The following is a 27039-nucleotide window of genomic DNA, read 5'->3' as shown; positions in this document are numbered from 1 at the left end:
GAAAACACAGAATCACTATGCAAACTGCATATTCAGTGAAGAATGTCATGTCTACCTTTAACAATACAGAGCCTGGAGCAGTCTACTTACTTGTTATATTCTCCTTCTTAAAATCTGTAAAAAGACAAGACAAGATGTAAGGAGGGATTGTTCAGGATGCTTACGTAGGAGCATATTATAGGAAAAAGTTCTTACCCTAGCAGTGCTTAAAGAGCTTCTTTCTTTGCAAAGACTGTTTTATGAAATTTTTATGATCTTCTCAATAAGGATTTAGGCTTTATTTACTCAAGAGGTTTTTCCTACTCCCCAGTTTGGATGAGACAGGCAAACACCCAATGCAGCTGCCACAATTCTTCGCACGGGTGCTGACAGGATGGTTCCCATCATTTGCTTTTACTTTAGCTGTAAGTTATGGACCTCATCCTTCCCCCCTCCCTTACCAAGAACATGGGTCTCTGGACAGTGGGCAGCATGTGCCACCTTACCAAAGAAAGGGATGTGTATGCAGGAGCTGGGGTCCTCATGCAGGCTGGGCAGCCTGTTGCATTCGGGAAGAGTGAGCAACATCAGCCCTGGCTTGTAAATCCCCTTCTGAGAGTTTTCCTCCATTGAGAGCCATTCCTTAAAGCAGTAGAGATCCTTTACAGCAAGGCAATTCTCTCTACATTATTTTGCAAAAAACAGTGAAATACAGCAGTCAATGGCTTGATAACAATACCTGCACTTAGCAGGGATGTGCAGGGGTTATGAAGGCTGACAGAAATCCATTAATGGAGTCACATTTCTTTAAAGCCAGTCTGTCTGGCTCATAAACCATAAGGGAAACTGTATGAAATGTAATAGCTTCCTTTAGGAAACAAACAAAACTACATTTTTAATAAACCAGGGTTATGCTCAAGACACGACAAGCATCACAGTCTGTGAGGAGTTCATTCTCATCTTTTCCTACAGATTTTTTGATGTTGTTTACCAATGAACATCAGAGAATAATACAATGGTTTGGGTTGGAATACACCTCAAAGATCATTTAGTTTCAATCCCCCTGCCATAGGCAGGGACACCTGCCATTAGAACAGATTGCTCTAAGCCCCATCCAAGCTGGCCTTGGATACTCCCAGGGATGAGGCATCCACAACTTCTCTGGGCAACACCACAGTTGCAATGAAGAATTTCTACATAATACCTAGTCCAAACCTACTCTCTTTCAGTTTGAAGGCATTCCCCTTTGTTCTGTCATTACTTGCTCCTGCAAATAGCCTCTCACATGTCTGAAGTTAGAAATTTTCAGTAGATTTTGAAAATCTCACCTTTCTCTAAATTAATATGTCATCTATTAAAAGCAAGAGATGAGCTGCAATTCTTTATCTTCGTAAATTAAATATTTGCCTGTATTTTTAATGTCACAAAATCACTCATTCAATTATCTTCTTTCCTCCACAGACAACTTTCTCTTTCAGTTGTTTGCAGCAAAAGTTTTAGAATGCCTGGCAAAAAAAGAGACTTGTCTCTGTATTACCTCCAAACCAATATGAAACATTCACTGACAAGAAGTGCTTTTTTGTTTAAATGGGCCTTAGATGAAAAACTGTTTGTGAAGAGGGGCAAAGCAAAAATATCTGCTCTAGGGAAAAAAAGGGAAAAGGGAAAAAAAGGGGAGAGGAGAGGGAGAGGAGAGGGGATAAAAATACACTGTACTGGAAAGTTTGTGGACTTGTTGTATTGTTGAATTTATCACTCATTTGCTTATTTATGTAGCCATTCTTGAGAGCCTGAGTTGCAAAACCAGCTGAAGTCCTTCACAGATCCACAATTTTCCAACCATCACACAGTGACTCAGAAAGGCAAAAAGAAGGTGCTGCTGGGGTCCATGGGGAAGGATTTAGCCAAATTCATCACCTGATGCAATCTGTTTAATTATACAACACTTTTGGCAAGAGCAGATGGCCATGACATTTGATAATGACTATCAACGCTCCAAATACTCTAAAGGACCTGAAGGATGCAAGTCATTAGGAATTCTACCAGGGCAACAGCATTTGTGCAACAGTAATGGATGCCCTTCAAGTCTGCAGGCTGAAGCCATCAAAGACCAGTTGCTCTTTGCTTGGTTTTAACCTTCCTGGTTTATTCCTTCCTCACTTCATGGAAACCAGAATGCAGCCAGATGGCATAATTTATCTTTTTTATGTTAAACAACACATGGAACAGGAATGACCTTCTGAAATAAAGAAATGCTTAGATAGGGAAATGAGAAAAACTTGCATTTGAAGTGCTAGCTGAGACTTGGGAGATCTGGGTTGAATTAGCATCCTTAAATAAAAGCCTTTTATTCGGTGTTCAGTTGCAAAACACGAAAGACCCTTCCTCTGCAATGTTGTCTGCTCCAGCATTAAAGGGATGTTATCTTTACCACAAACCCACCCTGCATGCATGGTAAGGCAGCCAGAGGGTGTGATGGTCAGTCTCCTCTAGCTGGGTTCATACCATTGTTGTAACACTTGATGCTGAGCAGTGAGAGCTTGATGAGATCATATGCAAAGATTACTTCAGATTATTATTAGAAATTTTATGTCATGTAAATGACAGATGGACAAAGAACAGTAATGGCAGAAGAGAACAAGTTTGCCAGTAGTGTTTTTAAGAACCACAAGAGACTTTTTAAGAGGAGATGGGGACACTTAGGCCCAAACAAAGCAAGACATTTTCCAACTCAAAACTGTTCCCTGCAGCCTTGTCACTTCATATCAGCAGTGACTGAAATGGAAATTGAGGATGTTTCTTTTGCTGTCACAATAGCAGCCAGTGGCAAAAGGCAGATGTAATCAAGAATTATTAAATGACACATCACTTTTCTTAAAAACTCTCATTTTAATCGATTTGCATCTTAATTTACATGAAGTGAAACGTTCCCTATGTTGCTTTTTTCTGTTTCATTTCATATTGTTTTACCCCCTGATCACTTTTATAAAAGCTTTACTTAGTCTTATAAGTTGTTATTCTGGCTAGATAGCTTCCAAACCAAAACGAACATTAAAAAAAAAAAAAAAATTGCATGGAGTGAGAAAAACTGGTGCAGAGAATAAATAACAAGACAAAACTACATGAAAATATGTCAAGGGGAAAAAGTCCCTCAAATTGGGAGAATTCTCCCACCTCTGAGATGGTTAAATTTTTACTCATGATAGTAATTCAGCTGAAAACCTGTGTAGTCTAGCCAGTTTCTGCAGAGAGGTATGAAGTTGTCGGTAAGAAGTAATCAAGATAATTGGAAAGTAACCAAGACCATGTGAGATGTGTTAAAATGCTCCCACACCCCTCTCAGCAGTTCAGAAGTACATATTAGATGTCTGAGTTTTCAAAAGGAGTGTTGGGCTAGGGCTTTGGAAGAGCTGCTGTCCAGCTGATGTGCTCTGGGAACAACAATTGGGAAGGATGCTGTTACAGGGCTTTTGTTATGAAGAAAGCTGACTTAAAATTGGGGGAGAGGGGATGGGGAGCAGGGAGGAGGGGGTAATAATCAAAAAACCCCAATATTGACTCATGGATTTGAAAAAGGATGATGCCAGGCAAATCCATTAACATTTAGACATATTTGCAAATGCTGTACCTGTTAGCTCAAGATCAAGTGCAGATTTATGTGATTTATATCACCTGATTTATATCGACTGCCCCAGAATTGCAAGCCTTCAGTCACTCACCATGAGTTCTGGTCCTGCAGGGCCATGGTTGAGTAGGGGTAAATGAAGCAAGGCCCAGAACTAACTGAAATGCTTTGTGGAGCACCGTGCAAAATCCTTAGCTGACTAATGTGCCATACATGTGTGTCTGAAATATAAATACTGACACACATCTTGAAAAAAGGCACAGAGATCACGTACTTAAGGGCACAATGACAAAGAGCAGAATAGTGAGGTGGCAGGGAGAAGGCTGCCAGCAAAAAGCAAGTTTCAGTACTTGGCTGCATGATTACCTGTGGATATTTGCAAAACACTTTTTTTGTAGCGTATATGCCACCACTGTGTTGATGGTGGAATACTGAACATCATAGGTACTAAATAGAAAACTGAATGTATAGTCAAGCTGCATACTGGGGTTTTCCTCTGTGCCTTTCTTTTAGAGATATTAAAGTAGGAGAAAGCAGTAAGGTCCAGATTACAAAAATAATGTGCTGCTATTGCCCTGAAAAGCCCCTACAAAACTGGAAAAATTACCTCCAGTAGACCATATCTAGCCCCAATCCAGCTGGCACTGTGCTTGCCATGTCTGCAGGGAAGACTCATATTTTAGTTGAGACAGTAGAGCTGGGGCTGCTCTTTCGATAAACACAAACCTGAATAAAGTTTTTAAAAGTGTTTCAAGGAAGATGAGAACAAAGCACTGCACTTCAGGCAAGGATGTCAGTTGCCCAAATGTGAAATGGGTAATGACTAGTCCTCCAGGGGGTGAATATGCTATGAAAAAAAAGAAAGCTTCATCCTGATATATCTGTGAGGGACTGTCCTTGGCAAGACATAACAAGCAATCATAATTCCATTATAGTTAGCAGTAACAGAACTTAGACCTGGCCAGAAAAGCAAGAGCTATGTGCAGAGCTTGGAAAAATCTGGTTTATTCCAGTCAGAGAAGATGGGGAAGATTTAAAATCTCACTGCGAAGAGGAAGGGAAGAAACTTGCCTCCATGGCCATGGTGGGAGGATAAGGAATGAGGGAAGGACTGCTCAGGAGGTTGCACGGGGAGAGAGCAGTGCCTCTACCACTGGCATATGTGCACAAATACCTGTCAGCAGTGGATTAGTGAGAGATGCTTTGGACTCCTCGGGGTCCCTGTCAGCCCAGTTTCAATGGACATTGCTCTGCATATGGAAGGATACAAGAGCCAGATTGGAGTTTTGGTTTAGCAGGTACAATTACAGTGTCAGTGTCTCTGATGCTGTTGTTTTTTGTTTAATTTTTGTCTTAGTGGAAAGTGCTAAATGATTGCCTTGGCCAGATTTATTGCATACTCTGGGGCTGTATTTAGTCAAAGTTCCAAATAAACAATTACTTTTGATAGTAATAATAAGTACAGACTGACATAGGAAGATTTAACTGATAACAATATGAAACCAACTGTGTAATTCAAATGGATACTTCTTTTCAGCACTGTCCACTAAATGCCTGATGTAATATAAAGGTTGGGCAAGGAATTCAGTCCATGCCCTAGCAATGAGCACAGAGAGGGCTGAATCTGTCACATCTGGGTGTACAGAGAAGAGCACAAAGGGAAAACCTATGCAAACCTAGAGGGCCTAACTTCACTTAATGCTACCGCAAGCCTGGACAGTCCCTCACCACTCCACAGCTGCCTACACATCCCCATGAAATGAAAGTGAAATATGAGCATTTTTTTCTTCATTTACCTGCACACTGGTTTTGGAGCTGGCCCAGCTCCGGAGGGATTGCACTCCTGGAAGATGTAGTTACACAGCAGAGACTCAGCAGCCGGTTGGCAGAATGAACTCACCATTTTCAGTTCAGTCCAGGCAGTGTGCACAAGCAGCTCTTGGGTCTCCTCTGGGTCAGCATAGGAGGAGTTGAAGAAAACAAGAGCATTCTTCGCCAAGATAGCACTGCACACCTCACCTCTGTAAGTGCTGCAGTAACCTGCATCACCCTTGTACAGCTTGCTGTTGAGGACAAGAGCACACACACACAGAGTAAGCTCACAGCCCTGAATAGCTGCAGGCTCACAGTGCCTAGGCTCTGTTTCTGAATAAAGTGGAATGTCTAAGGCTAACAGAGGGCAGAGGAGATAGTAGATGGTTATAACCACTAAAACCAGCTAATATATTCCAAAAGTGAAACTTCTGCAAAGTACCCTGGTGTGAGCCCTAGTGAGCTCCAGAGATGAGGATCTGCCAAGTGCTGTGAACATTATACATGGGCAAAAGACCGAGCAGTCAAACACCACCATGACCCAGCGTGGCCCCTCACCCTCTCCCTAAGCTCTATGGGAAAACATTTTAATTTCCCTGCAGTAGGCATCAGCCATGCTGCTTCTGCAGCCCTGTTATAACTCGGGGTTTTTTGCTCTGCTGTCTAACAACTGTTTAATTTAGGATGGACTTGATGAGCAAGAGCCAGATAAGTCCAACCCAACACGTGCCAGGGAATTTTTCACAAGGTCAGACCAAACTCCTGCCTGCCCCTCCTCATCTCCTGCATCTCTCCTGACTCTGTCTCACTTCCACACATATTTAGGTGGGAGACACAGAGAGAAGGAAGGCACAAGCCTCTGAATTTTTCTTCCTGGTTCTTTCCTGCAAGGTCCATCTGCTCCTCTCCTAACCATATCTCCCACTTTGCAAACCCCTGCCACAAAGGATGGAGACAAAGCTATGGGGTAGCAATAAAAAGCACAGTAGGCCCAGCTCATTTGAGGGCCATTTATTTATCTTTCCTGTGATTTTTGCGTCTGGTAGGAGATCCCTCCCTTCTTCCCCACAGCCATCAAAAGGGAGCAGCAGGGCAGGGGGAGTGCACAGGTCAGCTGTAGCTGTAGCTCCCACAGTCACCCAGCAGTGGCAAGCTCTGTGGGTGGGGAGGTGCCCTCTCTGCCTAGGCAGCCCGTGGGATGCAGTGCCCTTGGTGTGGGAGGGAAAGCTGGGACAACAGACTCCCTGTGTGTGGGGGATGGCCAAACTGGGGAGGGAGGAGGGCGGGGTGCAGCTGTCCCCACTGCTCATTCGGTCACCGTAACTGGGGTCAGGGAGTTCAATTCACAACATGCCAACCATTTGGAGCAGTCAACAGAGCTATTTGTATCTTTGCCTTGTATTTCTTTCCTCTGTCCAAATAATCACCCATTGTTAACTCCAGGGTTTCTTGCTGTTTTTTCTTCAGAAAGCTGGAGGTACATGGACAAGGGATTACACAGCATTCTCACATTTCTCCTTTTCAAATGCTGCCCTTTGCAGATGACACTCTCTGGCCCTGTTTTAGCTGCTCTGCTTTGGATTCCATGTGAATTTTTTTTTAAATTATATTTTCTTCTATTTTGTGTTGGCTAAAAAATACGGGAAGGCACCAACCCCTTGAGGTATTACCAAAATGGCAGTGATGCTGTGACACCCTGCATCATCCCAGGCTCCATGGACACACCTGCATGTGACACAAGTGTCCCACAGCATGCAGTTTCACAGCCCATGACATCACCCTGGCATACAGCATGTTGCCCCAAAGTAATTCACTGCGCCCAGCACCCTGTTAGAACTGATCTGGTTCTAGCGTGGTTGGCATGCAGGGTTCATGTTATTTACAGTTTTCTGATGATACCCATTGTGCTTAATCTGAAAGTTGTGACCTTCTTGTGTCCAAGAGGCAAAAGCATGGGCAGGCGTGCATGGGGCTGCTGTGCTGCTGACTGTGGGCTGCAGAAGCTGCCTGACAAGAGCTCTCAGTGCTTGGGCTGTTTCCTTGCTAGTCTAAAACATTCAGGGAGACACAGACCATGCTGCAATCGAGAAGAGGCAACAATGTGTTTCTCACATTGCCCTGTCACAGAAAGGGAATTTCATGCAGCAAATGTTGAGAACTTCTGTGGGACAGAAGAGGTGAGCATTTGATCACTGTTCCCATGCCTGTCACACCTTTGCAGGTGCAGGTGTAAGGCACAGGTCTGCCATCATCACTGGTGGCCACTTAATCACTCACAGACTTCCTGAACCAATCTAGCAAGCCCATGTGGTGGAGGCAATGGCCCTTGCAGGGAGTCTGTGTCAGCAGACTTGCAAAGCCATTTGCTCAGAATTTCTCAGGCTCTGCTAATTCCTCTGAGGGCCAGAAGCTCCCAGCCCGCCTTCCAGGCTAACCCTCCCATTTTCCTTCCAGAGCAATCTGCCAGTGCAGCATGTAGAAACAGGGTAAAATCAAAAATCCAGCTAAATTGTTCAGTACTTCAAAAATCACTACACAGAGGTGCATTTCTCATCACGCATAAGTGGATTTACCATCCATAACTGCTTGGAACCAATTTAAACTTCTCTTGCCCTAACCTGGTCCTCACCAAACCAAATTATATTTACTGACTGTACCTAGGCAGGAGTTTAACTTGCAGTTAAGCTTTGCCATGTAAATTTATAAGGTCAAGTAAAGTTGTGGATCTGTAACTGTGAACAGAATTTACTACAAAATATTCTGCCTATTACCATATTTCAAACACCCTTACTGTTGTGTGATCCACTGCTTGCTTGATACAAAATCATCCTTATCTACCTTAGCTCAGTCTCCAATTATGTCCTCCGCAAAGGAGCTCAGCGTTCCCTTCAGGTGAACCTCATCTGCATGACTGGCATCCAAAAACCCTCTCCCTTCATTTAAGCCAAACTAACCAAATCCCCTTGGTTCATCATTCTTCTTCTCACTGGTCCAGAAAAAACCTCCATAAAGCCACAGAAAGTCATTCTTACCTCCACTCTGCCAAGACGCACCAAATCCGGGAATTGTGATGAACCAGGAGAAAGAAGAAATGGAAAAGACATCAGTGACACTTCAGTGGCACTTCACTGCTCCCTCTGAGATATGTGAGTTAAGATTTCCATGACAGGAAATCTGTCTGAGAACCGTAAGCTGTCTGAAAAAGGATGCATCTAAATTCTATCCTTTTTTTTTGTACCTTCTTATGGGGAAGAAATGTTGGGCAACACTGGACACTATAAAGAGAGAGGGAATGAGGAGGAGGAAGTGCATTGTTGACTGCAGTGCTGGCTGAAGTGGACTGTTGCACTCTAAACCCATATTTTTTCTAATCCTTTGGATCCTATATAACTAGCAGATAGCACCTTCTGTTTAAATCACCCATGTACTCATTACTTCAGGCAGCAGCTGTAACAGGCAGGAGAAACTAGGGCTGGAAATGCAGCACTGTCACATGGTGGTGCCCCCAGCTTGCGAGTGCCACAGGCAGCTGGGCTGTGTCAGCACAGGGAGGAGATACTGAGCATCAGCCAAGGACCAGGACACTTCTGCCCTGGGACCCTTGTGAGATGGGACAAGGCTGAGACAGACTCCTGCTCAGGTCTAGGGGGCTGTTCCCCAGCTGCTGAACACAGACAGCCCAGAGGAGAGCAATGCAACTTCTCCTGTCAGCCCAAAGCACCTGCCCTTCCCACTCTATTTGTAGCTTTGCTTTGTGGGACAAAGACTTGCCTGGGTTAAAAGCAGAAGTTGAAAAATACAAACAGATACAGTTAAAAAATAAAAAAATACAGAAGCTGTGAAATACAGCACCGAGTGCTGAGTCTCTTACAGGGCAGAGCTCGCTGCTAGGTTTCAATGCCCAGTGTAAGAAAGGGCATGGTTATTTTCTCAACAAAGAAGCAGCTCGGGCACAGAGAGCGGAACAGGTGCATGCCTGATTAAAAGAAGGACCAGGGCTATCATCCCATGTCCTGTGGGATTGCTCTTTCCTCTAACTATACCTCCCTGACTGTCCAAAGAGGGAAGGCACAAGATGCCACCTTTTTCTTTGTGTGCCAAATGTTGTTAGCCAGCTCTGACCTTTGGTATTTTTTCCCTTTGGAACATCCTTTTCACATTTAGGAGATATCTCTGGAAGCAGAGATTACTTCAGGCATGGCGGGATACTACTCTGACAGCAACCTCCCTGCTTTCTGGATGCAACCCCCTGTGAAGTTAAACTGTTCAAAGCTATTTTCACTTTGCTGTTAGGTGATACCAATGCTGGGTCATGGCCACGACTTCCTTCACATGGATGAATTTACCAAGTGCACTTCTGGGACACAAAGTACAAGACAGCATCAAACATTCAGGAAATGACAGCTGTGGCAGTCTCCAAAGTGTAAGAATATATGAGGAAATAGCCTAGTGGGGGATGCACTTGTACTCAAATTTAAGCCCGTGCACGCCATCAGCTCTCCAAGGCTTTCCCTCTTCCTCCTGAGTACTTCACGCCCCTTTCTTCTCTCCCAGCAGAAAAGCTAAGACTGTGATTGCAAGAGTAAAAAATTAATGACCCCTTCACTCCCTGCCTACCTGAAATGCTGATGGTTGCTGCTGCTTTTGCAGCTCCGAAAGTTTTGCTGTGTTTGTTCGTGGCGAGGCAAGTGAACAGGCCAGGTCGGGTGACATACACCTGCAGTCTGGAATCAACCACTCTGTCCTTGACACTTTCCATTACAGACCCTGCAGAAACCTAAAAGAGTGGAAAGCCCAGTGCAGTGATATTTCCAACAAAGGGACAAACAAGCAAACTAAGATAAAATCTAAGAGCTACAGCCCCAAGCATTTAAATTAGCGGAGAAAGATGTGGCAAACAGATGAAGGTGGCAGAGAGCTAAAGCTGCTGGGTTTACTTCCATGCTTTCATAGCAGCTGACTTCACAGACAAAAGTAAATGTTAAAGGTCTCTCCTATTTCACACTTCTGCAATATTTTTGCAATTAGTTGTCAGTTCCAGAGGGCCGTAGTCACAATTTGGCTCATGTAATTTATCTGGCTAATTACTCCAGGACTTCTTGTAGTAGGTTATTTGCCTCTTCATGCCTTAGCAAGGAAGGGCACGAGGTGACTTTGCGGACATCCGGTATATAGAGGAAGAAAAGAAAATAGTTTGGAAGTCATTGATTCTGGATTAATATAACTACTGCCACACTCTCGAAGTAGTCATGAGCAAAGAAGGCACTCTGGCTCCAACACTTCTGCAAATATCTGGTAGGTTTTTTTGCCTCACAACTGGAAATATGGAAGGGGCTGCAAATGTGGTGATTTTGGCCAGATCAGAAATTCCCAGGTAAATGAGGTTAGAGCTTGCCAATTTTGGTCAGTTGGGCTTGATTTTATCAAGTCTTTCCTGCTCATATGGAATTCATTAAAGTAGGAGGGCATAGTACATCAACCTTGCAAGGGCAATAGAAAGGAGCAGCATTGCCTGCTTTAATCTTCATACTGAGAGGAAGCATCAAATGTAATTCAAGTGAGATGTGATTGATTGTGGATCCCAGAGGTGTTACCTGACTCTAAGAACAGTGATAATTGTCTCCCTGGATCCATCTCAGCAAAGCACTCTACCTATGCATCTAATTGAGAAGACAGAGATATCAATCTGACTCTCAGAGGGTTAGTAGAAATGTGCTTTCAATGAGATCTTTCAATGAGATGAAATACCCATATGTATTAACAGCTGTAATTGAAAAAGCAAGAAGGAACACGTCAGTGCTGTATCACATCTTATATAAGCAGGTTGGATCCTCTCTGAAAAGAAAATGATGAAAAGTATATATTTGTTTTGCCTCGCTCAAGTTAACCTTGGAGTTGTGGTAAGAGAATGTGCATGGGAAGAAATCACTAAATAACCAGAACTGTTTGTAAGTGTTGCACCAGGTATGCCAGTCACTGTGCTAATACAGTGGCCAGGGATGTTTTTACCCTTATACTATGAAATCCATTCAAGTGGGTGGAAACTCAAGGGATATTTTTCACAATGATCTCTTTTATTACAGTGCTGGTCAGATTTAGTTTTAGAATCTTTTTCTCTCCAAAAACCACTCAGCACCATAATAACGTGGAGACCTTCCCAGCAGAAAAGGAGAATTTCTTATAGGCTGCCCCTGCCTCCCATCATACAGCTGGGATTTGTGGCTGCTTGCTCTGAGCAGCTTTTGCTGATCCAGTCTTCTCTCCCTCCTTGCCCTTCAGGCCTTGGGTGTACCATGTCTGGCAGCATTGGACTGTGCCTGGTGAGCACAGGGAACTGGGATTTTTCATTCCGGCTTGGACACAGAAGAAAGAGGTTGCTCAGGTAACTGCAAGCAGTATGAGCAGTATGCACCATGTACCATGGAAAATGGTACGGGTGAACATGTGGGGTAGTGGTGCCTAGGACTTCCACACTGGCCAACTGTGGTTTTCTCTACTGGGAACCTCAAGATATAGACTTGTGTTAATTGATTCCCTTCCCTTTTCAAATACATTTCTTGAGAAATTTCCTAACAGGTCTCTTTTTAGCCCTTAAAATACCACCTCAGCCACGACCAAACCAGAGACTTCTTCACATCTTCACATCTGGTTCAGTTATTCTTTGGAGTGTGGAAAACCAAATTATAAGGCCCATGATGCCCTTTGGTGCGTAGCAAGAGGAAAATTAACTGTGTTTCTATTTAGGTAGTCAAGGCAGCTGCTGCACAGAGGAGTTTCCATCCTTCTCTTCAAGGGCAGTTCAATAAGTTCAGCAAGAATCCCATTCTTTAAGCCTCAGGACAATTACAGGTCAGTGTTCAGAGACCATAATGCCACAGGAATGCTGCATCTCCTAATGTTGTTGTGAACCAGCCTTCAAATGCACTATCACCACTCCACCCACTTCCTGCTGATTTTCCCAGAAACAGGCTCTCATTAAGGTCTCCACGCCATATTTAAAATGAGGCAATTTGGACCACTGCCGTCCTGGGACTGGGACCCATCCTCTCTTTGAAGAGCAGGGATGGGGCAGAGCAGATGTGACCAGCCAGGCAGTGGCCCCAGGCAGGGACTGAACATCATCTCACACACAGAGATCCATGAACATACAGGCATCTTGGCAGAGCACAGGTCTGTGCTCTGGAAATACTCTCCCCCTGCCAAACCCCTGCCAAAGGTTCCAACCCCAATGGGGAAGAAGTCAAATAAACACTTGCAGTTGTCTCAAAAATTAATACTGTCAGAAATCATGTCAGAAACCACTGAGGATCCACAAGTCTCTGCAGAGGCGGATCTGATCCCTTTGCTGTTCTCCTACCACCCTTGAGGGACTATTAGCCCTAATCAGACTAGAGGACACCATAAAGTTTAGAGGGGGTAAGGAAGGCAAAACAGCCTGCTAAGTAACCCAGGGGCCTTAATAACATATTTTAATACATGGGAAGAAGAGATACAGACCAGGATGGTGATAGCCCCCTGAAGTAAGGAATTTGAACACAAGAATTTATTGGTCCTGTTGGACAAGCAAGTCCACAGGAATGGTCATGACCTGCCTGTGGTCAGAAGGACAGGGGGTCAGTGAGAAAGGGAGGATGCAAATTGCCAGCCTGCGGTCAGAGGATGCTCCACGTGCCTCCACAGCATCGCACCCTGGGGCTCACATTCTTAAAAAAGCTGTTGAAAGACCACAGAGAGTATAAAACGTGTTCACCCTAACCATATGAAGACTAGAGGAAACCCGTGGCAGGCTCAGGCTTCAGAGCTGCTGTGACTGTGGTGCACTGCTCACTCCTGCAGAGGTACTATTGGATGTCAAGCAGCTCTTCAGCTCAGCTGAAGTGAAGACATTGCAATAGCCTACACACAGGCATGAAAGCCCATACAAATTCAAAGCAAGCACCTATTTTAAATGGTCAGGATCATTAATCACAGAACAATTTCCTGTGAGATATAGGGGGTTTGCATCTCTTGGTGCCTGCCACTGAAGGAATGTGCCTTTTTTGATGACACGGTTCTAGCCAGTAACAAATTGGTGACATACTTCTTTGCATCACCTAGGTCAGTCTAGAACATTTCATGTCTATTCTCTTCTGCAAATATGCTGTGGAAACATGGGTATTTTGCTCCGTGACAGTTGGCCCTATCTAACTCCTTGGGGTTTGTTATTTTGTAAAATGAGCAATTTTGCCATATTTTTGTTACCACATTAGAAGAAAAGAAAGGGAAGATAGCTGCAGGTACACTTAAACCCACAATAAAGTCCTAGAAACCCTGGCTTGGAGGAAGTTTGAAAGGGTCTAAAGCACCCTCCAGCTTGAGCTTTCCAGATCCTAACAAATTCACTCATGCAACACCCTGGAGAAGGGGAAGAGCGTTTTTCAGAGGAGAAAACTGCAGGAGAGAGGTGAGGTGCAATCAGATTGCACAACAAGGTGCTAAGCAAGGCAGGAATAGAAACCACTGGTGCTGGCTCACAACCTGCATTTTAATCCCTGGGCTGGGCTTCTGTCTGCTAGCAGGCCTCTAGGGCCAAAAGCATGCAAAAGAGGCACTTACAGCTTTCCCATTTTCCAGCCAGGTGACAGTAGGGACTGGAAGGCCGGTTGCTGTGCACCGCAAGGTCACCACAGAACCAAAGGTGATATTTTGGGATTCGGGAGCCTTCAGGATTCTGGCAAACACTGCAAGAGAAGACAAAGGTGCTAGTTGAACAGTAATGTAAAGCTGACGATGGTGCTGGCATTGGGGTGCTCCCTCCCCAGTATGTCTTGATATAAGCCTCAGCTCCATGAGCAAAAGAAAAGAATAGCATAAACTTCCCAGTGAGTTTTGGGAGAGGGATGAGAAGGAGAAAAAAAGTGGCCAGAGTGGTTACATTACAGACCAAAATTTTACCCCTGGAAATTTCTACATCGATTTGATGTAGAGGAGGTAATGTGCAAGAAAATCGAGGGCAAAGCCCTCAGTAGCATGCAAGTGGAACAGCTTACAGCAAACACTCAACTTACCATGCTGCCCTACCAAGAGTGACCTCCTGCAAAATTTGCTCAAAACCAAGGAGGACCACCAACGTGGACATGTACCATGAAGGTTAAGGGTCAGATAAACTCCTAAGTCTGATCACAGTGATTAGGACTTGCCATGGAGTGCCACAAACAGCAACATTTTCATTGCCGCGACAAGCTGCCCTAAGGGGAGAGAGTCTAACATTGCATTAAAAAGGAATGGCTGACAAAGACTTAAAGATGAGATTACAGTAGGAAAGCAGATTTTTAAAGTGACTTCTCATGTCCACTGCTCTTGCTTCTTTTGTGGCAATAGGATTACTGGGCAGTTTGAAGATAAGCGCTCTCCTGTCCCTGAGAAATTTTATTTTTTTCTTTGGTGGGGCGTAAATAACAACTGAAGTATTTTTGCTGAAAACCTACTTCAATCCAGAATGACAATTCTGATGGTCTTCACAAGCTGCTGTACTTGGACCACATAGAGGAAAGCAAAGAGATATTTCCCACTTGGAACATTTGAGTTTTGACCCAAAATTTTTAATGGAGATACCATAATGTCTGTACAGAAGCAGGCTGAATAGCTCTGCCATTTCTTACTCCTGTTTCTCATGCTTAGTGAGTAACACCTTCTGAGCTGCACAGCAATGACTAAAAGTCTCCATCAGAAACTTTAGTAGGCAGAGGAGTTTCTCTTGGAGTTGTCAGACAAGCCTGATATCTTGTTTGTCCCTTTTTCTATCAGTATCACAGACTTCTGTGTCTCTGTCTGTCCTATTCAGAAACAGAATATCTGATCTCAATATTTGGGATGGGAAGGCTTTGCAAAATTTCAGCTGGAATGAAAAAAATACATAGTCCTTTCACCTAGTTCTGACGTGGAATAGGACTGAGATTTGTTTTAACAAAGAGCCTAAAAACAGCTTTTCCTCATGGATGGGTAACACTGGGAGTTAATTTCAGCATGCAAACCTTTTTGTCTTAGGAGCATAGTCATTCAGTAAGTTCCTTGGCAGAGTTTTTTTAGGAAGATTAAATTTAATGTCATTGAAGTGAAAATGGAGGGAGGATAAACTTTATATTGAGTTTGTTAATTCTTCTGTGTGCTCCAAGCAGCATCACTGCCTGTGCTCAGTGCCACTTGCTTGAAGCCAAAGCAGAGCAGCATCAGGCTTCTGCACCCTGCTACACCTCAGCGAGACAGCAGTTATGAACCTCCATCACTAATGAGCAAAGCTGCAGTCCCTGGCCAGGGACTTTTCTGATGAATATCAAGTAAAATGAAACCTTTCCCTGAAGTTTTTCTTCAGGCCATTAGCACCAGATGGTTATGAATTCGGAGCCGAGTGTTGCAGGCCAAGCTCATAATTACTTTTATACTTCATTTGGAGAAATACTAAACTTTGGGCCTATCCCCTGGCAGCAGTTACATTCTCATGGTTCCTGCCGAAGCCAGCACTTAGCTCCCAGAGTGGAATGCAGCCCTTAGTGTTTTTCTCATGCTGCTCAGTGTGCTGTTAGGACCCTGCCCACGTGATGACTCTGCTGCTCAGATCCTGCCCAGCTTAGTTAATACCAGAGTGACTAACTACCAGCACTCAGTCATACTGGTACATGTGCCCTCCTCTGTACTGGCTGCTCTCCCAAGATCTGCTAGGACCTTTAAACCAGGAATAAAAAAAGCACACTTTGAAAATGACAATAGCACAGGCAGCATGCAAAGCCACAGTGGCTGTTCCAGCTCATGCATGGCATGGTGCCTATAGAGAGGCCAGAAATCTGCATCCCACTTCCCAAGGTCCTCCCACCAGCACTGATCATAGCACTTCCTTTAGTAGCCTAGCACGCTGCTAGAGAGCTATCTGCTGCCTGAGAGCTATCTGCCAGCATAGGGAAGGCAAAGGGCCAGGCCATTCAATCTTAAAATACCACATACAGGGATAAAAAAATCCAGTAACAGCTGCTACACATTCACGTTTCTTGTGGGAAGTACTCCTTGGAGGAATGGCTAAATAAAATGTGGCCTACAAGAAAATAAGGTGATTTCCAAAGTGTAGAAGAACTGAAATTGCTGCTGTCCCCAGTGCCACCGTGTTTACTTCCAGGACCTTCAGAACTGAAGTTACATATTTAATTCTTTAACATTTCAAGTACTTGCATTTGCATATTTTCAAAAAGTCTTTTACTTAAAGTTTAGCTATTTAGCTTAAGTATTTAGCTGTAGATACTATTATTGCAATAACCTTGGGGGATGATAGTTACATTATTTTATTTTTAAATGAGAAATTTCCTGGGATAAGGGCTGGACTCCCCAGGTCCCAACAGGGACAGCTCATTGGCATGCACAGGGGCACATTTTCTAAAGGGCTCTTAATCACTTAGGGAAACAGCATTAAAAATAATAGCATCAGCTATTTCTCAGCCCCATCACTTATGGGTGGATGACCAATGCACTGCCATTGCTGTCGGACTTGGGTGCTGGGGGAAAGCCAGGACAGATTGTGTAAGGGCAGCCAGTGTCACCTTCCACCAGTGCAAAATAGGTTAAGACCCCCAGGATGAGCTCAGGTCCATTTTGGCAACTGCATCAGCAGGGAGATCTGTCCTGTGGTTAAATGGCAGAACCCAGCCCCCAAAACTCTGATTTATACTTTCTTCTCTCCACTGAATTACACAAAGAAAGAAAGAGAGAAAGGCAAGGAAGAAATAGCAAATCTAATGGTGCAGCCGATGGGAAGAGGTGAGTGAAAGGTAGGAAGAGGAAGGATCAGGAGATAGCAATAAATGTTTGTAAAATTCACGTTATTTGGTGGGCTCAGGACATTGTTTTGTTCTCACTTTTTCCTCAGAGTGAAAATTCCTGAAAGTCAGGTGATTTTTATCGACTCCATTACTTGTCTCCCTTTTCTGGATCCTCTTCAAGGTGGATTTTGGCAGGACCTTTGCCTGTGTAGCTACACTGTCACAAGGTTGGCAAAATTCACATCAAGACCCCCAGGCTCTCAGCACCGGATTTACCCAAAGGCATGCTAAAAAGCAGTTAGGAAAGGCAGGCAAAGAGAGTTTCATTTATATATTTATTTATTTAAGCAGGAAAAAAAAAACCACAAAAAACCAGAGGAGCTGTAAATGAAATACAGCCAGCTAAAAGCCAAGCCAGTATGTCAAATTTCACTCCCAAGCCCCCTAATAAACGTCCTTTCTTTTACAGCCCTGGTAAATGATGTGCTGTGCACTGCAAGGCTTGCTAGGAGGTATCTGTACCACAGCCAGCTGCTCTTGTTTCTGAGAATTGTGTAACATCATCCAGTCCAAACAGTAGGGCTTTAATTCAGTCACAAAATTTTTATATCATGAAAAGATTAAAGCAGCACCCCCTTCCCCTGGCCCCTCTCCACCCTGCCCCCACTTTGAATGGCTAACTCTTTCCAGGTGACTTTGTTTTCCCATTGCCTTTGATTGAGCTATGTTTCATTTCCCGTGTTTGGGGCCTGATCCTGCAATCCTGCCAGAGCCTGCCCTCTGTCTGGATAAGGCCTGTTTTTTTGTTAAAGCAGGTTGGATTGGGTCAGTCACAGCTAGACAGCTGCCTAGGTGGCCTGGGGCCATGCTGCTGCTTTTGGGAAAGGACAAAGTGATGCCCAGAGCACCAGGACCATTCAAACACTTGTTTTGGGGCATGGGACAGGTCGTATTTTTAAAAAGCCTACTGTAGCTTTGGTGAACCCGAGTTTTCACAGAACACGAGCAACACTTGCTCATATACATGAATTAACCCAGCCTGTCAACATCCACATGTGTTCACGTCCAAGAATTTATTGTTAGTCCTGGCACAGAGTAAAGCATCCCTGATAGTCCAAATCAAGATAAAACCACCAGGAGCTAAGCTTGTGTTGGCAACCACCTGGCAACAGTTGATGCACACTCCCTTCCCCCCACAGACCAAGCCTGCCCCTACCTGTCAGCCAGATCCAGTTTGTCCATAGTGCCAGATCTGATACCTCAACCTGCTCCCCTTTCCCCAGCGTTTCTTTATGGCATGAAAAATGGCCTTTTGGGTGACTGCAACCATGTCTTATGCTTTTTTTTTTTTTTCTCCCAGCTAAGCTGCAAAACACGGTGGATAGAGGCAAATTCTCTGTGGAAAACACATTTTCCTCTGGTACAGCTGGTGCTGTGTTAAGATCCAATGTGTCTACATTGCTGCAGGAATAAGCTGCATATTGTCTCAGAAACTTTTCTGGTATAAATACCCTGGTAAAGACTTTGCACTGTGCAAAATTCATGTGTAAGCACTTAGGACCAAAACTGCAAGCATTTTTTTGTTTGTGTTTGCCAGTGTTCCTGTAGCTGTTTCATACCTGAAGCATGAGCGATCAAAATGATTTCTCTACAGAGGATAATGTTCTCTGGGCTGGGACTTTGCTTACTAATCCATAAAAAATCATTTATGCTTGCCACCTATATGCTCTGAAGAACTATGAACTTGTGCCACTGTGATTGCAGACTTTTGCCAGTGAAAAGTCCAATTGTTTAAAACCCCATTCAGATTCATTCATCTCATATCCATTCACATTTCCTGACAAGTCTAAACTAGGCAGTCAAGGAGAGGTAACAAGTAGAGGGGCTACCATTTCCTTCCCACTGGAGGTGAGAGCTGAGGGGAGGTCTGATAAATACGTTTTTGAGCCCATAGAAAGCCACAGCATTTGTGTTTTCCGACATGAAATAACCTGTGTAAAATCAAAAAAATCCTTGAAATACCAGGGCCAAGAACAGGCCACACACCATATTCATGGATCAGAAGTCACAGAGACAGCCGTGCCAAGCTGTGCAGCAGCTAATCACATTCCGAGAGCCAGGGCTGAACAAGCAAGGCACAGTCTCTGCAGCTGACATGACAGGACCAAATCCCAGCTTGGTGAACAAAGAAATTCTTCAGTAAGGATGGTTAATAACTCCTCTCTCAACAGCAGCAGCAGCAGGCTCTGCACATGGCTTACCACTTCCAAAACTGATACCTTAATAATTAAATCCCAAGATAACCACAAGGTCAGTTTCACTTTGATCTCCAACTATTTCTTACCAAAATGGCAATATTTATCTTTTCTGCAAGTCTACCAAGTAAACATAAGGAGGAGCAAAATGGCTCAGGCAAAGCTGATATGAGACACTTCCTCTTATCTCTTTCAAATTGCTTACCTATTTTTATTTAGTCCATATCCAAACATGCTTATTGCTAGAACTGTGTGTATACAAGTTATCAAAAGAAAAAGAAATGTACAAACGCCATAGGAAATGCACACAACCACTGTATTATTTCTCAAGGGACAGTACTATTAGGTATGGGCCCCAAGAGAGCAAGCTGAGGAAGAGCTGTAAGCAAGCAGTACATTATCATTCACTTGCCCCTCACCCTGTTATCATGGTTACCTGGGAGGATAACCTTCCAGTGCATCTGAAATATCCACATTTTGTACAAAATCTCAAAATTTCCAAGCTCTTCTGGCTCCTGATACGTGATATGGTTGGCCTGAGGCTTGTAGTAGTCCTTAATACATCATGCAGCACAGACCAGACTGCACAGCAATACATAGATACTCAACCTGGAGCCTGAGGCTGTGAGAGAGACAGCAGGGACAACTTAAAATCCGTGTGGAAGGGAAATAGAGCAAAGCACATCATCTGCATCCTGAAGCATATCCCCTCAAATTCAAAGCTCTGGTGTCTAATATCAAAGCAAGTTTTTATTAGCAAGGCAATAACTTTTCAAGATAACTTTATTCTAGGATGAACTCCCAGATTTATGGATGGTGGGACAATTTGCATCAGCAGAAGGACTCATGTTAAGCACAGCATTCACTAACTTCTCAGCTGTGAAAGACTTTACATTGCATGTAGATGTCTCTGGAATCCTAAAAGGACACCGCAAATATGCAACGATATAATAACCAGGAGTAAAATGTAAATAGATAGCTTATATCCTGTGTAACTATATAAAACCTGTTCTGTACAAGTGTTCATCTCTATATACAGAGCGAACATCAGATTCAAGGACAAGTGAGGATAGCATGTTCAGATTACTTCCCAAGGAAATGAACAAGGAAATTCTTTTCATGTCAGTACTGGTTTTATATGTGTGTTTCGTTTCTTTGAAGGAAAGACCCTTTTAAGCCTCCCCATGTCTCTTCTACAGTACAGAGATGTATCGTGTGCCATTTAACTCTGCCATTACCCATTACTGCATGTGAAACTGCAAAGGAAGTTCCCAGCCTCCTGAGTCGAGGAGCAATTCCTTTGCTTATTCCATTTGTGATCACAACCCATCATGACTGCTGCCAAGGCTACCAGTCTGTCTGCACGTACTGAGATATCCACGGCTATACACAAATCTCTCTCTCCCTTTCTCACTCTCAGGAATTGAGCAGGCCACTATGGGAATCACTGGGATACCCAAAAATGAGATAAGCCCTGCAGCATCCTGACATCTGGTCTCCACCAAAGGCTAACAGCAGTGCCATAAATGTAATTGCATGAAAAGTACTTCCTTTCATCTGCTTTAAAGTGCTGCTAGGATGTTTCTTGTTTTGCGTGACAGCAATTAGCCTGTTCCCTGCTCACCTTACCCGTCATGCATACTTGATTTTCAATGTTGAAAACACAGCTAGTCCCTCCTACCTGAGAGATCCATCTTTTTGCAAATTCTCAACTCCATGTTGGATATACCTTTTTTGTGGGGGGCTACCTGAGGCTGCAGTCAGTTCAGGGTAGTTGTCTCAGTTTGCTCTGACACCCTTTATCTGATAGCTACAGATATTCTTTATTTTCTACTCCTTTTGCTGCTGTGTGAGAAGCATACACTTCCCAGCTAGCCAACAGTTTAAAACACAGAAGAATTTTATCTGCCTTTTTTTTTTTTTAAACCACAACTCATGCAATGATGTGAGAACTTCATATATATTTTTAAGTGCTTTTCCAAACCCTCTGTTAAGGGAAAGAGTTTTTTGCAAAAGGAAATAGCAGGCTCAAATGCTTCTTAAAGAATTGTATGTTCATGCCTTGTCAGAAGCCTCATGCTTGCAAGAGGCCTGCACTGCAGTGCAGGAAACCACCCTGTGACAATTACTTGAAGGCAGCACGCACCTCCTGCCAGTGTCACAGCATAGCAAGACCCAGGAGTAAATCGAATATCTCATGCTTGTTTGTTCATTTGCTGAAGGTCTGGCGCTGTTTTCTTTCTCCTGCAGCTTGCCCTGTTACCCTGTAATTAGGGATATGGTTGTATCTGCGGCATCTGAGATCCTCGGGATGACTACGGTGAATGCCATAGGTAGGAGGAGATTTAATGAAATATTCTGGGCTTTCAGTTACACCCATGCCACCTTGCTGAGGCCAGTCAAATACCTTGGTGTAATTACAGGCAAGCTTGTTCTTTCCCTGTAATGGTGCCTCCCCAAAACCTCTTGCAATTTTTAACAGCAGACTGCAGCGTTCACCATTTACTGTTGTAGGACACAGCCTGCAGGTACATACACCAACATCAATGCAGATAGGGAAGGCAATCCAATGCCAGAGTTTCTTTCTCTATTCACAGAAGAGCCAAAGACTCTTCCTCAGTGCTGGCATCAGAATTTCCACGAAGAAATTTCCCCTAATACTTAAATGAAGATCTACAAACTGATCCCATTCTGACTCTTAGAAATTGCAGAGAAGATGTGGTCCAAAAATGTTCTGAAATCCACGAAGAATTGAGTTTGTTTCTTGTTAAACGTACTGGATCTTCTAGCACCTTGTCCTGGGTAATTTGCTTGTTTGTTTCCTTAAAGATTTATGATTGCTAATTTCTAGATATGTCTCTGTAGAGTGGTGGCTTTAAAATGAAATCTTATCAAATTGTATATTCCAAAACTCCTGAATTCCACAGTTCTCTGGTGCCGCAGGCCGAAGATCAAGCTCAGTTCACGCAAATCACAAGGTGAAGATGCATCTAACTCAGTCCATGACCACCAGGACTATCTGTGTAGCCTTTCCTTTCACTTTATGTATTTGTACGTATTATCCTTTCACATTTCTCATAGTTATTGCTTTTTTCTTTTTTTTTTCAACATTAAAAATACATCACTAGACAAACTGGGAATTCAGAGGTTTCACTAGCTGAGTACAACACCTAAAAAGGCACAACAGGAAGGTTGTTCTTCATCCTCAGGGTTAAAAAAACCTTTTGCACATAAAGTCTTAATAGACCAGTTACTATCTTTCTGCATCAGAGGACTGCCACGCACATGTTTCTGTTGGATTGGAAGGACACCTCTCAGAAGAACATTCTGCCTTGAACTGTGTTAGTGCCCAATCCATCACAACCCTTTGTAGATTCCAATGACAATAACTCCATTACTTTCCAGAAAATACTCTTTCCATAGCTGAAGCTAAAAATAAGGCTAGGGATAGAACATGTGGCTCATGGCTTTATGCCTCATTTTTTAACAGTTGATACTTCTAAAATGGACGAAATTCATGATCAATTTTTCAATTTCTTTTGTGACTTTTTTTATTTTGAAGAACAAAGAACATATAAGAGAAGAACCCATTCTACTAATTCACAGGGTGGCCCTTTCCTTCTCCTGAGGAGAGAATGAAACATTCTCCAAAACAAAGCAAAAAACTGAGCATAGGTCAGGCAATGAAGCCTGTAAATCATCACAAATTTTAGTGGTTTATGATTGTTCTTCAATAGATACTTCTTATTTGATGAAGGAATGACATATACTTTGAATATTGGTAATAAGCACAACATCTGAAAAAGATAGCAAGAGATTAAAGCAAAACTATCCAGTGGAATTTATTTCTCATATTAAGAAAAAAAAATACCAGGCAGCTTCTCTCTGTGTCTGAGTGACAAGCATGTTCATAACTGGCATGTTCCATTACCAGGAAAGAGCTCATGGCTTTAAATTTAGTCTTTTAATATCATATAATTCATTCATAATGGATATGAAGAATATCCTTGTTATACACTTCAAATCTTGGGGACTACAGAGGGTGTACAGTTTAAGGCAGAAGGCCCAGAAGCTGAACCTGAGGAGCTCTTTCTCAGCTTTTGTGAAACTGGTCCTGCTAGTGGACTGGATCAGTGTCACTGGGAATACCAATGAAAACCAAAATTCCTCCTGTTCTACAGCCTATGTTACATAAACAACTGTCCAATGCGTGAAGGAAAAAAACAGATAAAGGTCTTGCAAACACTACAGGTTTCAAATGCTCAGACAAGGTCCAAAAAAAACATTCTTGAGACAACTGAAAAGTCTTTACCCTGCCCTGAATTTTCACTGATATCAATGGGAATTTCTGCACTTGAGGATGACAACACTACTGAAGGCAATAGCTGCTCTCATATTTGTTTCTAAAGGAGTGATCTTTGGGTGAAACTGCATGGAATATCTTAGCCACCTCAGACAACATCTTGTCAATAAACTTCAGCATTCAGACATCTGTGTGAACTACAGATCAGGTAAGTCAGCAAATGTTTCTATTCTACCATAGTCCTGAATCGTGGATTCGTCCAGGAATCCTTCAGCCAGAGATTCATTTTGGGCATCAGTACAGCAACCAACAGGAAATTTTTAGAAATCCTTTGGCAATGTACTATTTCATTGAGTATTTAAATGCTCTTCTATGGTTAGCAGAAGTGTACATTATCAAAACTGATAAAGAAGTGATTAAACAGCTAGTTAGCAAAATCCTTAAGATGATAGAAAATGAATACAAAACTGCAGGTCAGAAATGTGGCCTCCAGGAAATTAAAAACACATTTCTTGGCAAACAGCCAAGATTACAATACTGTTCCTTTATCTCAGTGCACATATTACCTTTTGCAGACCTCTCTGGATTTACATTAGCAAGAACAAGTCCCATTCACACACTAATTTTAATTGGCCCAGCAGACTGATTGTCGATTATTTGTTTCACTTTGCAGAGTAGTATGGAGAAGGCTTGTTTCTGCCTATTGCGCTTCTTCTTCATGCCAGTATTTTTACTAGTCGTTTTTTTCATAATTTGAGTGGGTTGTAACTAAAGGAACCAAATGGGGGAAAGGCAACGCAGTACAGTCATACAGCTTCTGCAGAGATATAAACCAGAACACTAGTGGAGAAGCACTTCTTAGTAACTTCTTTCTCTCTTCCACTCTTAAATCCACCTCTCTCTCTCGCTCCCTTCCCTTTCATTCCACCTCTTTATCCAAAACCTGCTGCTGTGTGCTGATGTGAATGGCCAGTCTCTTCGCGAACGAAGAACCGGGGAAGGTCTTTCCACCTTCCAGCCTGCGCATTGGACTTTTTAGGTGAGACACAGTGTGCGCGGAACTGAGCCCACCCTTTAATCCTGAGGTTCATCTGCCGGGGCCAAGCACGCTTGGACGGTGGCAGCGAGGTCCTCAGGACGTAGATGGATTGCCTTACAGGGCTAACGAGCTCCATCTGCCCGGGGAGGGGCCCCGACCAGCAAGCCCCCGGTGGTCTAGGGGAAAAGACACTGCACTGTCACTGCAGAGACCCGGGTTCGTTTCCTGGTGCTGATGTAGGAAGTCAGGGATTAACAAACAAATTTCCCATGCCAAATGTGTAATTTACAAATAAAACTTTTTAAGCTTTTAAGTTTTGCGAACTCTCTGACTGTTGTCATTCCTTTCAGTGAGGAGCTATGAATCTTGGATGTTCCCTTCCCCTTAAGGGTGGGACACCATACAGGACCAATGCTGGACCCATTAAAATGGAAGCTCACAACAGAAATCAGATTCTGCATGATCTAGATTTAGCTAGGCATAAACATTTGCTCTTTGAATGAGCACTGGCCTTGGAATTAAACATTCATAGTTATCCAGCCATGCTTAGTCATTTTATTTTAATATTAAACCCCATTGTGCATTCCAGTGAACACTAACACCAAGATTTAAGGAAAAATATTGTAGTATTATTAAAGAAGCAATAAACAGCAATTTTCACAAGTTTTGTGAACACGGTGTATGCTCAAACACTACTATTGGAGTGTAGTTTTCCTGCTTTGAGTAATTTTAGTATATTATTTACTTAGAGTTATTTTAAAATGCTGTAACTAAGGGGGCAGGAGAGACAGGAGGGGAGAGATACTAAAAATAGTAATAAAGGAGTTATGTGGGGGTGATGCATGGGGGCAGGGGTTGCACCTCCATGTATACACAGGTATATGTATGCATATGTATGTGAACTAAATATGCATGAAAATTAATCTAAAGTACTATGAGAGGAAGGGATTTGAACACACAGAAAGCTGCAGTGAGAAATAATAGCTTTGGATTTTGGAAGCCAAAAATGTAAACCAAACATGCCTCAGTCTATTTTGGGGTGACAGCCTGAAATTAAATATATTATATAGGTGTTCTACCAGCAAAACCAAGGTGATCCTGAAGAACAGCATTTCTTTGTTCACCCAACACATGCAGGGAATGTGAGGGCATAGCTTTTGTGGGAGCACTGAGGTCCCGTTGATTAATTAGGAACTAATCTTCCTCATTTTAAAAAGAGCACAAGTGCTCTCCTTTTCAAGTAGGATATTAGTGGAATATTTTGCCATTCCTTGAATTAACAGGCCACTGCATAATTCTGGACATAGGGACAAAACAAGATATCTACCTTAGCAGCCTGGATTTTGGTGCAATTCCAGCCTGCTTTTAGGTTCCCTAACTGGCTCTGGTAGGTCTGGAGCAATAAAATCTCAATGACTGAGGCCCTGGGAGGGATGTTTTTGCGCATGGCACCAAGTATTTGCCATTTACAGTTTAACCCTTGGAAAGCCTTTGCCCGTTGCCTCAGTGATGGGGGTAAGAACCCAAGCTGTTTACATCAAGATCCAACTGTTTTCATTTTGCCTCATCACTTTTATCTTGGGAGAAGTACAGCTCTGAATCTAGATTAAGAAGAGCTACCTTCCTGATTTAAAGCTATTTAAGGAATTTCAGACACACTCAAAATCTGTATGTAAAAATATTAAAAAGAGAGAAAGGAAAAAAAAAACCTCAAAAAAATTAATGCATTTTTTAGGGAAACAGCAGACCTACAGTAATTTGTAGTTGCATCTAATATACCTGATCCTGCTACCAGATGTCAATGGTCCTCTAGAAATGAGATTGCACCCAGGCCAAATGTAACCTACAGCAATCTTTTGAAGCTTACTAGGCAAATGGAGACCCTTCTGCATTTTCTACAGTACGGTCATTCTGAATCAGAAATAAAAATTAGTTTATGTACTGAATCAGTCATTCCTCCACTCACTCTACAAACCCTTGCACAACCCAAATTCTCCTACAGGATTCAGGAAGATAGAATGCCTTTTTACCTATGTTTGGATTTCCCTGCAGTCCACAGATCTCAGCACCCTAAAACTGATGATAATTTATACCACAAAGCAAATATCTCCTGTACATAAGAGATGGACACTGAGCATATAAAGACCAGAAACTGAAAAATCAATCTGGTGTTCAGTTTAGTATGCAGAAAATGTTCAAGTCTACAATGAGAAAAGCTCTCCCTCTCCCTCTCCCTCTCCCTC

General features: G+C 43.0%; 1 protein-coding gene across 1 annotated transcript in view; it reads right to left on the bottom strand.

Annotated features, from left to right (window-relative positions):
• MUSK (muscle associated receptor tyrosine kinase) overlaps positions 1–27039 on the bottom strand; it is a 51975-nt gene that overhangs the window by 15046 nt on the left and 9890 nt on the right. The window contains exons 6-11 of the mRNA XM_027904166.1: positions 14012–14165; positions 10034–10193; positions 9626–9629; positions 5401–5667; positions 486–661; positions 91–114 (exon numbers count right to left, since the gene is read on the bottom strand). Of these exons, the coding sequence (XP_027759967.1) occupies positions 91–114; positions 486–661; positions 5401–5667; positions 9626–9629; positions 10034–10193; positions 14012–14165 (785 nt within the window). The remainder of the gene's footprint in view (positions 1–90; positions 115–485; positions 662–5400; positions 5668–9625; positions 9630–10033; positions 10194–14011; positions 14166–27039) is intronic.

This window comes from Empidonax traillii, unplaced genomic scaffold (assembly GCF_003031625.1).
Source record: "Empidonax traillii isolate 1590-97213 ecotype Southwest subspecies unplaced genomic scaffold, ASM303162v1 scaffold3:size4013460, whole genome shotgun sequence".
NCBI classification, from domain to species: domain Eukaryota; kingdom Metazoa; phylum Chordata; class Aves; order Passeriformes; family Tyrannidae; genus Empidonax; species Empidonax traillii.
The sequence above is the reverse complement of the archived record's forward strand: the minus strand, read 5'-3'. Positions and strand labels throughout refer to the sequence as shown.